Source organism: Rhodotorula paludigena, assembly GCF_050403205.1.
Source record: "Rhodotorula paludigena JCM10292 DNA, Rt_paludigena_JCM10292v1_ctg3, whole genome shotgun sequence".
Lineage (NCBI taxonomy): Eukaryota > Fungi > Basidiomycota > Microbotryomycetes > Sporidiobolales > Sporidiobolaceae > Rhodotorula > Rhodotorula paludigena.
Window position 1 is genome coordinate 206,876 of NW_027481455.1, and position 14,078 is coordinate 220,953.

The following is a 14,078-nucleotide window of genomic DNA, read 5'->3' on the forward strand; positions in this document are numbered from 1 at the left end:
GCCACGCTTTCTGTGCAGCGTGGATGAATCGTCGGAGCGGCTTCAAAGGCTGTTGACCGGAGAGCACGACGGCTCCCTAAACGCCAGTGCGAACAGAGCGGCGCGCACCCCTTCATCGACCTACCGAGCTGCACCAGGCTTGACTGCATTCGTGCTCTTGGGTAGAACAGTCCAAGCAAGCCTGGTGCTCGGTGAGCACGGCCTCAACGGCACACTGCGGCATATAGACAAGCTAGCACTCGCGACGGCCTTCTCAACCAAATGCCTCTCACCGCCTTCCTCACAGAGTCCGCCTTCTGGAGGAAAACAGAAGTGTAGATCATGTACAGATGACGCTCGAGTATGTTTCGCGGGTGAGGAGGGGTATGTGTGAAGGTGTGAAAGGATGCGAGGCAGAGTCCACAACGGCGACAAGTAAGGCGTGCGACCTTGAGCGACCGATTGCGCGAGAGCTGCTTACGCGCAGGTGACCTTCTGACCGCCACCCGGAGCGGCCTCCTGCAGCGAGGTGTCGACGCCCTTGAATGACGAGGTGACGTTGCCCGAGATCTGGTCCTCGCCGACGGTGCAGCCGAAAAGGTTCTGTAGGGACGTCAGATGTCAGTTCTCGCACTCAGGCACGCATAGCAATGTGGAGCGCACGGGAAGGCCGGGGAGAAGGCGGTTCTGCAGCTTCGTGAGAGCGCCAGAGAGGCCGTCGGTGGTGCTGAGCAGAAGCGACGAGGGGATTCCGCTAGTGATTCCTTGCTGTGGGGCGCACGGCAGAGTTGGTCAGCTACTGCTTGCAAGCTTGCAGTCATTGGAGCCATGCTCACCTTGAGAGCGCAACCAATCTCGTTGATCTGGCCGCCATTGAGCACGGCGGACAGCGGGTTCGGGAGGAGCGGGTACTTGGCGTAGGTCGGAATGAGGCCGGGGATGAGACCGTTGAGAACCCCGTAAGGCGTAGCGCGGCGGTACCAATTTTCCGGGAAGCGCTCGGGCACTGAGCAGATGGAGCCGTCCTCGTTGACCTTGTAGCCCATGAGCGCCGACATCGACGCCAGGTTGGCAGAGCCACCGCTGCCGTAAGTGCCGTTGGAGAAGAACTGCATGCGATGCATAGGTCACCACAGCTTGGAAATGATTGGGCTGAATCGCGAGACTTGAGGAGAGCAACGCACCTCGGGCAGGAAAGGATACTCTCCAAGGACGACAACGATAGTGTAAGCCTCTGTGGAATCACCGGTGTAGTCAGTACACGAAGAAGATCCGGGGTATAGAGGACACGGCCTCAAGTCCGTGCCACTCGTCCTACGACCGAAGGACGCACCGAAGTAGAGCTTGTCGTTCCTGTCAAGAGACTCCTTTGCGTTCTCAGCCCAGAGCGCGCTACGAAGAGCAGAGTCAGCGAGATGAAGGCAGGTCAAGAGCGGTCGAGACGGACTTGGCCGCATCGATGTTGAATTGACCGCCATTGTTCTTGGCGTGCTCCATGAAGCGGCGGAAGCGGCGAGGCGACTGCGAGTGGTTGTCGCCGTTGTTGAGGAAGAAGTCTTCGCGGGTCGCGGAAGCTGTCGAGGGGAGACGGAGCAGGGTCAGGCGCTGCGCATTGCCAACAGTCGCCGCAAGGATATCAGATTCACCGTCACCCTCGCAGCGGCTGTGAGCGTCAAGGCCGTACTGGCGGCCGAGGGCCTTCGAGCCGATGCCAGACTTGCTGTAGGTGCGGTCGTCCTCGCCGCCGACTGCAAAGCGATACGTCAGCGAGCAGTCCATACTGCAACGTCCACGGGAGTCAAGGCGCACTCGAGAAGGTGCCGGTGGCGATGTTGCCGCCGAAAGCCGTGGCAATGAGAACCAAAACGCCCGAGAGGTCAGCAGCCCTGCGGAAGAGAAAGCCGTATCAGTCTCCGATTCGCCATCGTTTGCGAACAAGACGTACATGTTGAATCCCTCAGACGTGCCCTTAATGACTTCGTCGGCAGTGACGATGCCGGTGCGCGAGATGTATCCGTGATTCTGCAGATAACAACGTCAGCGCAAATGTCCGCGCTCTCGCAGGCTGTTGTAGATACTCACGGCAAGGGCATTCAAGCCAGGGCATGGGCCACGCTGGTCAGTCGGGCCAGGTTCGCGGAAGGGGTGGTCGGCGTCGGGACGGCGGTCGGACTCCTTGACGCCCGTCGCAAGCGCATTCGAGAGACCATTGACGAGGTCACCGACGGTACCCTCAAGCCCAGTGATGAGGCCCGAGGCACTGCTCTGCAGAGTACCCGTGAGAGTGTCCAAGAGACCACGGTCTTCGAGAGCGCGCTCCTGGAGAAGACCGTTCTTGCGAAGGTATTCCTGGGTTGCTGCGGAAGAGGGCAATGTCAGTCTTCCGCTTAGGTCCAGGCGTGAGCGCCACCCTTCTGCGTGGGCGCACCTTCAGCAGCATCCGGAGCGGCCATCCAAGGGAAGGCAAGCGTGCCGACAATCTGCGCAAGCAGCGTGAGGGAGAAGACGGCGGACTTCATGACAGGTTCTGGCAGAGGAAGTCGGCGCCAACTGAAGTGTGTGAAGAGACGAGCAGGGAGAGAGGTTCGAACCAGCAAGCAGCAAGCAGGAAGCACACGAAGCGGGCCCTCGATCAGCGATGAGGACCACTCATCCTCGATCCGAACCAGCGGAGCAGGCGAAGGGCGCGCGAGTCGGCCGCGCGGCGCTGTGCGAGCGACGTGCTAGGCCAATCAGGGACACGCAAGGACAAGTCAAGCCGGCAAAGCGTCACTGGGTGCGGAGGTGCCGATGGAACGGAGGGGCAGCGGTTGGATGAAGTGCAGACGCGGCGAAGGGCGCGACCCCGGAAGTGCGCCTGCCGAGCGGTTGCGAGCCAGACCGAGCTCTTCCCTACCGGGAGGTTGCACGAAGTCGCTGCTGAACGAGAAGAAAGTCGTCAGGACTCGGGCAAAGAGGCAATCCGGGCGGGCCCTTCCGCTCGCTGTTCGTCGCTCGCACCATGTGTGTCTGACCCCGCATTGCTTTTGTCTGAGCGTGCTAGCGACAATGAAGTGCATTCAGTTCGGGCTGCGCCGCTTCCTTGTCGGCAGCCGCTCTTCCTCGGGCGGCTGACTGTCCAGCAGGTTTCATGCGTCTGACGGCGGGTCGGCCTCGCTTTGCTCGCAAGAAGGGTCCCGCCGAAGCACCGCCTCGCTACTGCCTTACTGCTGCATGCTCGTGCGGTCCAGCTAGAACGCTGCCGTAGCTGCTGCGACCTCGCACGACGCGCGACAGGCTCTGACGGACCATGCCAGCACGAAGGCCGTTGTCCGGAGGTCTGCAGCTCGCGCTGGGCACGGCTTTCATCCTTGCTGCTCTACTGTTCGCGTCAACAGCACACGCTCATTCTGCAACAGACGTGGTGCGTGTTGCCCTCTGCCGGATCCTGCCGCTCGCCTTGACCTGACCCTCCCATCGCCCAGGTTGACGATGTCGAGCGCATAGGGCAGATCTGCTCTCTGCTACAGATTGATAGGCGGAAGCTTGACACCGTACGCCGCTGCGAGGCTGGAGAACAGCCTGACACGCATGCTGACCTGGTCGCCTCGCAGCCTGGGCAAAGGCAATGTCGCTCTCTCCTCGCCGAGTCCGACCTGGACGCTTTCGCGCTGCGCTGGGGTTCCGTCAGTGCTGCGGCGGACGAGGTGCTCAAGGTGCTCGTGCAGCAATTGCGCGCAGCGCGTAAGGGACCTCGGCGACGAGCGGTAGCTTGGGCCTGCACAAATAGACCTGAGCCTGCTTGCTGACCTCTCGCTCGCTCAGCTTCTCGAAGATCTCGACGACGCGCTGAACCACTTCAATTCGACCGTCAACATCCTCAGCGAGAACGAGCCCGTCGGCGTCACGTATGAGGGCAACGGATTGCTTGACGGCATCGACCTCTTCGTCCACCCTTCCCTCCTGTCCGGCATCTTCCAGACTGCGCAGCCGACACCAGCTGCAGGCTTGCGCATGTCTCCTACCGTCACAGGCTCGACACTCGTTACGCCAACTGCGACGCGCCTTACCTGGGCAGAGTACACTTCGGCAGTCGGCGCCGCTTCGGCTGCATCCGCTTACAAAGCTGCCGCGCAAGCGACCATGGCGCCCGAGTACGGCATTGCGATACAGGGGCAAGGCCTCCTTGATGGTGTTGACGTGACCATCAAGCCTGAGATCCTCAGAGGCTTGACCAACCTTCCGTCTTTCCTTGCGAGCCTGCTCTTGCCGATACAGACGCACGCGGCGCCGCCTGCAGCAGAGACGGGTGTTTGCGGTTGAGTTGTCCTATATTGTGTAGCTTCATCCCTTTCGATCTTTTCCTGCTTCTGTTGTCCCTGTCGTAGCTCTATCGTTTGCAAGTCGCACATTGCCGCAACGGCTCTTTGCCATGATCGCAAGATACTATCGCGCCGTGTGTGTCAGTCCGCGCCCTTTCAGGCTCCTTGCGGTGCTCGCGCGCAGAGTCAAAACAGTTTATCGGGATCCTCGTACGCGGGACACCTTCCTTGCATGAGCTGCTTTCTTCCGAGACGCACACATGGACTGGTTGCTGATTTGGGTGCTTTCCCCTGACACTTTGCCAGATGGACGCAAGATGAGGGACTGGTGTACATGGTCTCGAGCACGTCTTCAAGATGTGTGAGTGCCCGAAGGCGGCGAAAATGCGAACTATGTATGGTTAAAGGTGCTACGCTGAGAGTCCAAGCGGCGGCTCATGCGCACTTCGACTTTGAAGCGTCGCCCTGTGAGCAGACGTACGATTTGAGCTTCGGCTCCTGCTTTGCCTTTTTGCCGAAGATGACGGCACTGTGCAAACGAGTCCGTCAGTTTCAGCCAGCGCAGACATCTTACTTGAAGGAAGGCAACGCACAGAGCGTCCTTGACGACCTGGCGGAGGATCGAAGGACCGCGCTTGAAGTTGTTCAGGAGGACGTCGTCTACGAGCCAGTTGCAGGATGACTCCTGCACGCGCTGAGTGTCGGCAGTCGAATGGTGCGTGAGGGCGTCGACGGCAAGGTAGTATGCGTACGAGGAGAAGGGAATGATGAAGTGGTCGCTGCGAGCAGAATTGGATGGGTGTGTGACCCAGCTCGGAAAGGTGAAGCACCGAACGCACACTAGGTAGGCACTGCCGCACGTGTCCTGGAGGCGGACCACCTTGGCATTGGTGAGGCGGCTGGTCGGGAAGAGGAGCTCGGGCTGGATCACGTCGTCGTACGCCGTGTAGATTGATGTCGTCGGGACGAGTGCGACATCGCCCTTGACATTGAGCGCGTCAAGGAAGTTGCTAGCGACGCTCTGCTGAATGACGGCTGCGGATAGATGACCAGGTCAGTTCAGCAGCCTTGAAAGCCTTGAGTGGGTAAGCGAAGGGGAACGCACATGGCGGGCAGCCGCCCGTCAGCAGACCAACCACCAGGCAAGCCGGCGGCCCCTCGATTGTTCCCTTGAAGGGTGCAGCAAGGGCCACAAAGGACGAGACCAAAGAGCGGTACACCGGCCAGTAGTCGAGAGCCCACTGCACGTTAAGCCCGCCCTGCGAGTGCGTAACGAGGCCGACCTTGCCCGTCGCCGACTTGGACGAGAGCGAGCTGATGAGGTACGCAACGTACTCGCTCGTCACCTGGATGTCGCCGAGGGAGCGGTTCGGCAGCGTCACAGCGCAGACATCGAAGCCGGGGCCTTCGTCGGGCAGAAGCTTCATGTACGGGCCGTTGGACCAGGTCTCGTCGGCGGTAGAGCCGGTTCCGTGGACGAGGAGGACGACGCCGCCCTTCTTGCCCTTGATCCCGTTCGGACAGTTGAGGGCGCTGGAATAGGCGGAGCACGACTGGCTGAAGCGACCCGGGTTGTTGAAGACGTTGCGACAGACGGCGTCGCGCGTCTCGAGCGCCTCGGCGGACAGGGGTGCCGCAACGGCGGCAGCGGCGAGAGCCAGAGCGGCGGCGAAGAAGCGCATGATGCTTCAAGTAGGGTACTGATGCGCGTGCCGCCGGGTCTGCCGCTGGTGAACAGGCCCTTGCCTGTTTGAAGCAGAAGCAGGAAGCAAGCAGCAAGAGCGCATCATACCCATGACGACGTCGACGAGCACCTGGGCAGAAGTCGGCCAAGGGAGCAGCACCACTCTCGAATTGCGCGACCCTGCGTTCATGCGTCCGCACTGTACTAGCGCCGTAGCAAGAGAGACCGAGCACGCAGCACTCGATTCAGCGGGGCGATCCCGCTTGTCGAAGCGGACCCGGCTGGCGCCGAGCGATGATGTTGGAACCGAGGGGGACCATGCTGGACAAGGGGACCAGCGAGGAGCAGCGAGTTGACGCAGTGATCGGCTTTGATGAACGCGCAGTTGAAGCGCAGCACCGTTCATTAGCTTGTCTCACTAGAAGGACGCCACGGGGAAGGGGACGAAAAGAAGGGAAGGGGTGCGAGCAAGGAGGCCGACCCGCCGGCCGGGAAGCCGGGAAGCGCGTCGGGCGGAGGGCGCTTCCCTTCCGCGTCGCCCTCGCCGTACGCTGCAGACAGCGGCTGCATCATCTCGACACTTGCACTCTGCCCGAGCTTCCTGACATGCCCTGGGTCTCTGTGCCCCTTTCGCGCTAGTCCCGTGTCCCCAGAGCGTGCGGTGTCGTCAACGCTTTCGACTCGTCCAACATGCTGCATCGTGCCACGGGCTCGCCTCGCGCTCGCTCGTGATGCAGTCCTGATGCAATCTTCGGCCTCACCCCTGACCCGCGTGCCCGCTCTTTGTCCAAGCTGGCTGAAAGACCGCGCTTCCCTCCTCTCCTCCTTTCGTCAACCCGTCTGAGCCGTCCCTCCACTCCTCACGCCTCGCCGCCCACCCTCCAGTCATCATGCGCACCTCTGTCCTCGCTGTCGCTGCCCTTCTTTCGCTCGCGGTCGCTGCGCCGTGCCCCGCCGTCGACTCGGCAGTCGGCGACTCGAACGTCGTGGGCCAGGGCAACACCGTGGATTCTTACAATGGCGACAAGTCGTCGCAGACCTGGAACGTTGGATCAGGCAACGAGGGAAACTCGATCCTGGATGGGTGCGTTTCGACGAGGAGGAGGAGAGAGACCGGGGCTGACTTTCTTCCCCACCGGCAGCATCCTCTCGCCCTCGATCGGCTCCGGTAACGACGCGAGCGGCGCTCTGTCCGGGAATGGCAACGGCAGTACGTGGCGTGGCCTGCTCAAGACGAAAGAGGACGGAGCAAGGAAAGCTGACCTCCTTCCCCTCCTTCTCACTCTCTCTCCCTGTGCTCTCCTTGCAGACGACGCCGGTACTATCAACGGGAACAGTGGCAGTGCGTTGCTTCGCTAGATCCGCTTGCAGGAGGACACGGCATGTGGCTGCCGATGTTCTCCCCTCCGTCTTTCTCCCGTCTGCGACCTCGCGCTGATCCTCCTTTCGTACAGACGGCAACGGTAACGAAGCCGGTAGTACGTGCCTCTCTTCAGAGCAAGTGGGGAAGAAAAGTACCGTGCTGACTGTCTTGCCCTTTCGCATCACCCTCCCGCAGACGGGAATGAAGCGGGCAGTGCGCGCAGCCCCTTCCTTCTTCCGCTTTCTCATGCTGAACCTTTCTCTCCCTTGCAAAGACGGGAACGAAGCGGGCAGTGCGTACAGCCCCTTCCCTCTTCCCATCTCTTTTTGCTGACCCTTGCTCTCTCTGCGGCACTCAGACGGCAACTCGGCTGGCAGTGCGCCCCTTTCTTTCTGCAGCTTTGTTGGTCTCAGAGCACTGACACATCCGGCACTACAGACGCAAACTCGGCGGGATCCGGCAATGTTCTGGGCTCTATCCTCGGCAAGCTGCTTCAGGGCGGCCAGTCGGCCAGCCAGTAAAGATCCGTCATCTCTAGCGCCCATCTCTGTCCCTTTCCCCTTGTACATACTTCCGCCGCCCTTTAATAACGCACGTGAGCGCCCTTATGCTCAGGCGCTGTATTGTACCTCGGACATAGCCAGCCTTAGCAGCGTCGTGCAGTATCCAAGACTCTCAGGCTCTCAGCTCCATGAACTTGTTCAGCGCCGTGCAGCCTTTCAGTTGCTGCATGTGCACAGATTGAGCCATTGCGTCCGAGGAAGAAGAGCGCGGCAAGACAAATTGTACGCTACCACATGCTGGCGCAGACAGTGAAGGTCGTAAAGAGCAGGAACACTGTATGGAATCCACCTCTGCCTCCTTCATTCCCGCGGTCCTTCTGCTCAATCGCACCGCTTCCCACAGCACCCGTCGCGGTAGCACTGGGCAACGCCGCGTCGGACGAAGAGGCATGCGTCCACGTTGGGCGCGTCTGCGTTGAGTTGAGGTCGTTCGTAATTGACGGGATATCTGTACCCGAGTCGTTGTTCCTACACAAAGCGAGTATTAGTTTCTGTTTCTGCAAGGCGAGAGAAAGGGTGCACCAGATGGACGTGATGACCTGCGAGGCTTCGGCAGAAACGGACCAGAAGGTCTCGGTTGCAATGGTGGTGGACGCTGACGAGCTATTGCCAAGGGCGGCCAAGGCGCAGAACTTGTCGGCTGTGTCCTCTCCAGGTCAGAACGCGTTTCGTAGAAAGGCGGAAGACACGGAAGCACCTGCAGTCCGAATCGGCAGCCACTCACGGCAGTAAAGGCCTTCGGCCCAGCAGTCTGCCATGTGTGTACTGTACAGAAGCATAGCATACGTCAGCAAGGTATCGAACCACCGGGTGAGGGGCACAGCGCACTACATGTCGCACAGCTCCTTTGCTCCCTCGACGGGACCGAGATCAGTGGCGGACGGCAGTGGCGGCAGCGATGCCCAGGACCCTAGACACTCCATCAGCGGCGTGCCGGCGTCCATGATGCAACCCGAGTCGTCGTCGTTCTGCGCCAACGTCGGCAGCGCGGCAAGCAACGCGAAGAGCCAGAGCAGAGTAAAGGCGTGCATCGTTCGTGACGGGCGAGCGGCTGCCCCGCTGAAGGCGTGTGCGATTGTGTGGACCGAGAACAAGCGCGAACAGCCGTTGCGAAGCACATCGCCTCAGAGAGCGCTCAGGCCGCGCCTGCGGATGCGCGTCACACGGATGAGAGCAAGCGCCAGACGGTGACGACGAGCGTGCGAAGAGCGGCGATGCTGCTACCAGCGCGACAAACGTCACGATAACGCGCGCATCGAGCCGAAGAGAAGCAGGGAGGCGCGCAACAGACAGGAAAGCGAGATTGCCTACTGGACTGCTCGACGCGACTACGCTCGGCCTCTTGCTTTCGTCGCGAGTGAAGGGATGCACAGTCCGACACAGTGCTCAAGAACGCTACAGTTGACGAGAGATAGAGACATAATCAATCAGGCGAAAAACGCGAATGCGAAGGTAACGACAAGAACAGAGAGGGCGGTACAAGGGGAAGGAGAGGTGTTCGTTCGTAGATCGTGGCGCGTCAGATACAGGATCGCTCAGGTCGTATGGTCGCGACGGCAGACGCTGCAGTGGGATGTACGACGAGTGAGTGAGTGGACGAGAATGAGCGAAAGTCGGGACGCACGGGCACACGGCCTTGTCCTTGAAGGCGGCCGTGAGGCACTCGGCGTGGAACCCGTGCCCACACTGACCGAGCATGACCTCGTCATCGTCGTCGTAGTCGGTCAAGCAGATCGGGCATCGCTCCTCCTTCTCGAGGCCCTTGCGCGCGAACGCCGGCGAGCCCTTGTCCATTGTGACGGCGCTCGTACTAGCTATGGGTGCAGGCGGCGCAGGCGATGTGCGCGCCGGGAAGGGCCACTTGGAGTACTTGAAAGTGCGCAGAGAGGCAAGCTTCTCCGGCGAGACGCCCTTGGGCTTCGCGTCGCCGAGTCGCTCCGAAAGGCGAAGGAGCGCCTCGTAAGATGTGTCGAACTCGTCATCATCCTGTAGGACGAGCTCGTCAGCGAGACGACGAAGCGGAAAAGAGGGCGAGGGCGCACCAGATAGTTGCGCGGATCAGCCGCCGCCGAGTCGCCGCGTCCCCACAGCGAATGAAAGTCGTCGTCCCAGATGCCGATCAGTGCACCCCGACCGAAAGCCCCCCCGCTCAAGCCACGCAGAAAGTCGCCGAGGCCTCGCCGGGTGCGCCAGCCGGGCGAGCGAGGCGGGCTCGAGGGCGAGCCGATCATCGCCTCTTCGTCTGACGCCCAAATGCCGGCTGCATCGGCGCGCTGGGCAGGCGAAGCTGTTGATGCGGTTGCAGCCGCGGCGGTTGCTGATGCAGAGCTTGTCGTGGCACCGGCTGCACCGCTCAGCAGTCCGCGCATGAGGACTCTCTCGCGTCTGAGTGCGGCGAGGCGTTCCATGCGGCTTTGCCGGTGCTGCGCCAGGCGATCCTCGACCGTCTCCGACACCCTCGACGCAGCGAGTCTGTCGAGCTCGGCAAGCTCGCGCGATGGACCAGGCGCTGCATTCGAATTGGAGGGATCGAGCACGTCAGCAGTCGCCTGGCCCACCTGACGACGGCGGCGGAGGTTCAAGTCGAGGCTCGTGTGCCCGCGCGGGCCGATATGGCTAAGCGCATCTGCGAGTGATGAGCGACGAGGCGGTGACGGGCGCGACGACTCGGCTGTCGCGTTTGCAGCCGTGGTCGAGGGTAGCGGTAGGTCGCCGAACGGGTCAAACCGCGAGGTGGTGCGACGAGAGGGAGCCGGGTCATCCCACGGCATGGGTCGGCGGTCGGATCCGAGGAAGGCGTTCCGCGCGGTCTCGATCCGGTCCGAGCGGTTCGATGGGCCGTGGTACAAAAGAGCCGGGTCCTGTAGAGAGCCTGTGTCAGCGCTCTCAGGAAGAGTAGTGGTATCCTGGAGTGAGCGCACCGCTTGGAAGAGATGGTCCGGCCCGAAGACGCCGAAGGGCGACGCGGACCTCGGGCGCTCGAGTCCCGCCGCCGTACTCTCGCCCGCGGCGGTCCCGCCCGCTGCAGCAGCAGGGTGCGGGAAGATTAACCTCCTACCGTCGCTGCCACTCGGCAGCATGAGCGGCAGCGTTGGCGGCGCAGCCCACGCCGCCCCACCCCTCCTCCCCGCCGCCATCGTCGGACCCGCAGCTTCTTCATCGTCTTCGAACGCGAGACGCGGGCGGGAGGACGACCTCGACGCGTCCGGACGCGGGAGGCGAATGGACGGACGGCCAAGGTTGCTGCCTCGGACAGGTACGAGCGCCGGGAGACCGGGCGCACCGATACCTTCCTCGGCTGCGTCGAGCAGGAGCGAGCTCGAGCTGCCGTCGGCAAGCCAGGCGGGGGTCTCGCGACCTCGGCGGCGCGGACTGGGGCTGTTCTCGCGGCGGAAGAAGTACTCGTCCGCCTCGTCCCGCGCCGCTCCGCTTGGCAGCGATTCACCCACCCGGTCTTGGTCCTCGCCCCGCACGCGTCGCCACGGCGGCGGGGCGGCGGGCGTGGTCAGGCCTTCGAGCAGTCCCACATCGAGGTGCACGCTCGTGGACGTCGACGTGGCCGTGCTCGCCTGCGCAGGCCCGTGCCCGAAGCGCCAACGCTCGTTCGCTCGCTCCGTGGGGCCGCGCAGCCTGCGATTCCGCCCACCATCTGCGGTAGTGGTCGCCGCCGTTTCGCCCCACAGCGTCGTGACAGGCTCGGGATGCGCTACCGCCGCTGTAGCGGTGTCGATGTTCGCCGAGACGCGCCGTCGCTCGAGCAAGCGCCGATTGAGGCGGTCCGCGACGGCCTGCTCTGCTTCCTCGTCGAAAGACGAGCCGGCGAGCCCGTCTGCGAGCGGAGGCGACGGGAGCGTCCAGCTGCGGAGCGTGCTCGTCGTCGTTGCAGAGGGCGGCACAATGTCGAGACTCATGCGCGACGTCGATGCCGAGCCCGAGGCGGAGGAGCCCGACTCGGGCGGAGAGACGGCCGTCGCGTTGCGCGATAAGCGCGGGCGGCGTGCACGCAGCTGCGTCAGGAACTGCCTCGCACGCGTCGAGGCGGAGGACGAGCCCGTTGGCGAGAGCGGGACGCCCGCACCACCGTCCGAGGGCGGCGATGCGGGCGAGGCGAGAGGCGGCGAGCTGAGCCCGAAGAAAGACGAGCGGCGCCTCCTTCCGCTCGGCGACGTGGGCGAGACGGGCGGGCTGCTCGCGCTCGCCGCCGCGGTCGTCGTCTCCGGCGCAGCGGGCGCCCAGCCCTCGCCCAGCCGTATCCCAATCGCGGGCCTCGCCGCGCGCTGCTCGGCCTGTGCCGCAGCGTTGCGCTCGCGCTCGCGCTCGTCGACAAGGCGCGACGCCCGGCCGACCTCCTCCTCTGCTCGCGCGAGCACGCCCGCGGCTTCGCGGAGAAGCCCCTCGCCGCGATTTGCGAGCGCGCGCGAGCGGCGCGCGTGCGAAAAGAGGTCGTCGTACTCGGGCCCAAGGGCGAGGAGCGATGCGGGCGTCGTCGAGCTGCTGGGCGTCGGCTGAGCGGGGGAGGGGAACGCAAAGGGCCCGTCGAGCGGGGCAGCGAGCGAAGAGTGGGCGATGGGCGAGCGTGGGCGGAGCAATGCGGGCGGCAGGCGCGCGGACGAAGAGGACGATGGCGCCGGCTCGGCCGTGTTGAGACTTGCGGCAGCGAGGCTCGTCCTGCGGCGGATCCCGCTCTCGTGTGCAAAGTCTTCGCCCGTTGCGCTGGCGGAAGCGGAGGAAGAGGGGAAGAACGACAGACTGAGCCGAGCCCTCCTGCGGATCGTGCGCACGTCTTCATCGGTCGAAGTGGACATTGCCGTCGCCGTGCTCGCCGCCGTCGTTGCCTGGCGCGACAGCACAGGGAAGACGCTCGACGTTGTGCTCCCAGAGGCGTTGTGCCAGGGCGGAAGCAGAGTCGGCGGCTCGACCGAGAGCGTGCCAGAGCGGCGCCGCTTGCTGCTCGCGCGGTCCGAATCGGGCGCGCGGAGCGAGGAGCTCGGCGCCGTGACTGTGGCAGCCTGCTGCACCTCTGGATCGGTCGGCGCGCGTGTCCGCCGACGGAAGATGCTGAGCGACGGGGTCGAGGCACCGGACCGAGCGGGCGCGGTTGCCGAGACGACCGACGTCGACACGGTCGGCTGCGCGCGCTGCAGCTCGTAGGAGAACGAGCGGCGCCAGTGCGGTACCGGCAGCGACTCTTCGCGCTCATCGTCGTCGCCGCTGTCGACGAGCGGTGCGCCAAAGAGGCCCGAGTCGTTGCTCGCAGGGGGTGTGCTGCCCGTCGACGGCGTTACAAAGGAGTGAGATCGTTTGTGCGGCATAATCGACTCTCCTATACGATCCTCTTCGGTCCAGGGGTTGGGAGACGGCGGCGGCAGCTCGAGCGAGTCGTGCGAGTGAGCCGAGGAGGCGTATCGCGAGCGGAAGGGGCGGTGGACGGGCGCCGTGCTGAAGGGTCCGGCTGGAGGCGTCGGAGGGCAGTGTGCTCTGTGTGTCGCGAATGTCAGAAGTGAAGATGGAGGTGGAGATTGCAGAAACGCACCCGGTGACCGGCGGGGGACCTTCGAGGTCCATCGTTTCTGCAATGCCCGCCCAATCGGCTCCGTCGTCGAGCTGGAACGGTGGTGTTGTGCCCGTCGCTGTACGGGCAGATGCGGCGCTCGAGAGAGCGGTGGCGATGAGCGGGTTCTCGGAGTCGGGATGCTCGGATTCGCTAGGCGCAACGGGGGCGAGTGGGCGGTGCAGCGGTCGCTCGTACGAGGCGGGGAGAGACGCAGGCGGGGTCGGGAGCATGTCCTCGCCTTCGCCTGCACTGCGGCGCGAGGGCGAGCGAGGTGCGAGGCTCGAGGTGCCGAAGGTGGGGGCGTGAGCGGAGACGACACCACCGCGCCTGCCAGACGCAGCCTTGTACGGTGCGATCGCCGTCTCTGCGTGCCGTGCACTCGAGAGGGACAACGCTGACTCTGCCCGCCCCGACGTCGGGGGCGACAGCGGCGTCGACATTGCGCAACGCCGAAGGACGGGAAGCGACTAAGTGGGTGCTCGTGAGGAGGAGTAGCGGCTGAATGAGGTTGAGCACGAGGTCTGCTGCGTCGCAGTGATAAGACGAGGGACTCTCCAGCGGCTGAGAGGGAAAGAGTGCGGATCGAAGCCAACCTTCGCCTTCTCGCGCAAGTCGCAAGTCAGCCACCGTCGCC

General features: G+C 63.5%; 5 protein-coding genes across 5 annotated transcripts; 2 read left to right on the forward strand and 3 right to left on the reverse strand.

Annotated features, from left to right (window-relative positions):
* Positions 1–456: 456 nt before the first annotated feature.
* JCM10292_005129 (uncharacterized protein) lies at positions 457–2,498 on the reverse strand (the record flags this gene model as incomplete). Its single annotated transcript, XM_076646028.1, has 10 exons — positions 457–582; positions 643–747; positions 816–1,088; positions 1,164–1,213; positions 1,313–1,371; positions 1,427–1,727; positions 1,789–1,865; positions 1,925–2,001; positions 2,062–2,336; positions 2,408–2,498. 10 exons carry the CDS (start codon positions 2,496–2,498, stop codon positions 457–459), a joined length of 1,434 nt encoding a protein of 477 aa, XP_076508307.1.
* Positions 2,499–3,268: 770 nt separating this feature from the next.
* Positions 3,269–4,281, forward strand: JCM10292_005130 (uncharacterized protein; the record flags this gene model as incomplete). The annotated part of the gene is made up of 4 exons (XM_076646029.1): positions 3,269–3,382; positions 3,444–3,512; positions 3,573–3,674; positions 3,784–4,281. 4 exons carry the CDS (start codon positions 3,269–3,271, stop codon positions 4,279–4,281), a joined length of 783 nt encoding a protein of 260 aa, XP_076508308.1.
* Positions 4,282–4,715: 434 nt separating this feature from the next.
* On the reverse strand, positions 4,716–5,962 carry JCM10292_005131 (esterase/lipase family protein; the record flags this gene model as incomplete). The annotated part of the gene is made up of 4 exons (XM_076646030.1): positions 4,716–4,809; positions 4,874–5,059; positions 5,120–5,315; positions 5,386–5,962. 4 exons carry the CDS (start codon positions 5,960–5,962, stop codon positions 4,716–4,718), a joined length of 1,053 nt encoding a protein of 350 aa, XP_076508309.1.
* Positions 5,963–6,854: 892 nt separating this feature from the next.
* On the forward strand, positions 6,855–7,848 carry JCM10292_005132 (uncharacterized protein; the record flags this gene model as incomplete). Its single annotated transcript, XM_076646031.1, has 5 exons — positions 6,855–7,048; positions 7,107–7,174; positions 7,419–7,442; positions 7,686–7,703; positions 7,766–7,848. The coding sequence occupies 5 exons, from the start codon at positions 6,855–6,857 to the stop codon at positions 7,846–7,848; spliced, it is 387 nt and encodes a 128-aa protein (XP_076508310.1).
* A 1,577-nt stretch (positions 7,849–9,425) lies between these two features.
* On the reverse strand, positions 9,426–13,884 carry JCM10292_005133 (uncharacterized protein; the record flags this gene model as incomplete). The annotated part of the gene is made up of 5 exons (XM_076646032.1): positions 9,426–9,453; positions 9,515–9,876; positions 9,933–10,751; positions 10,812–13,368; positions 13,424–13,884. The coding sequence occupies 5 exons, from the start codon at positions 13,882–13,884 to the stop codon at positions 9,426–9,428; spliced, it is 4,227 nt and encodes a 1,408-aa protein (XP_076508311.1).
* Between the last annotated feature and the right edge of the window lie 194 nt (positions 13,885–14,078).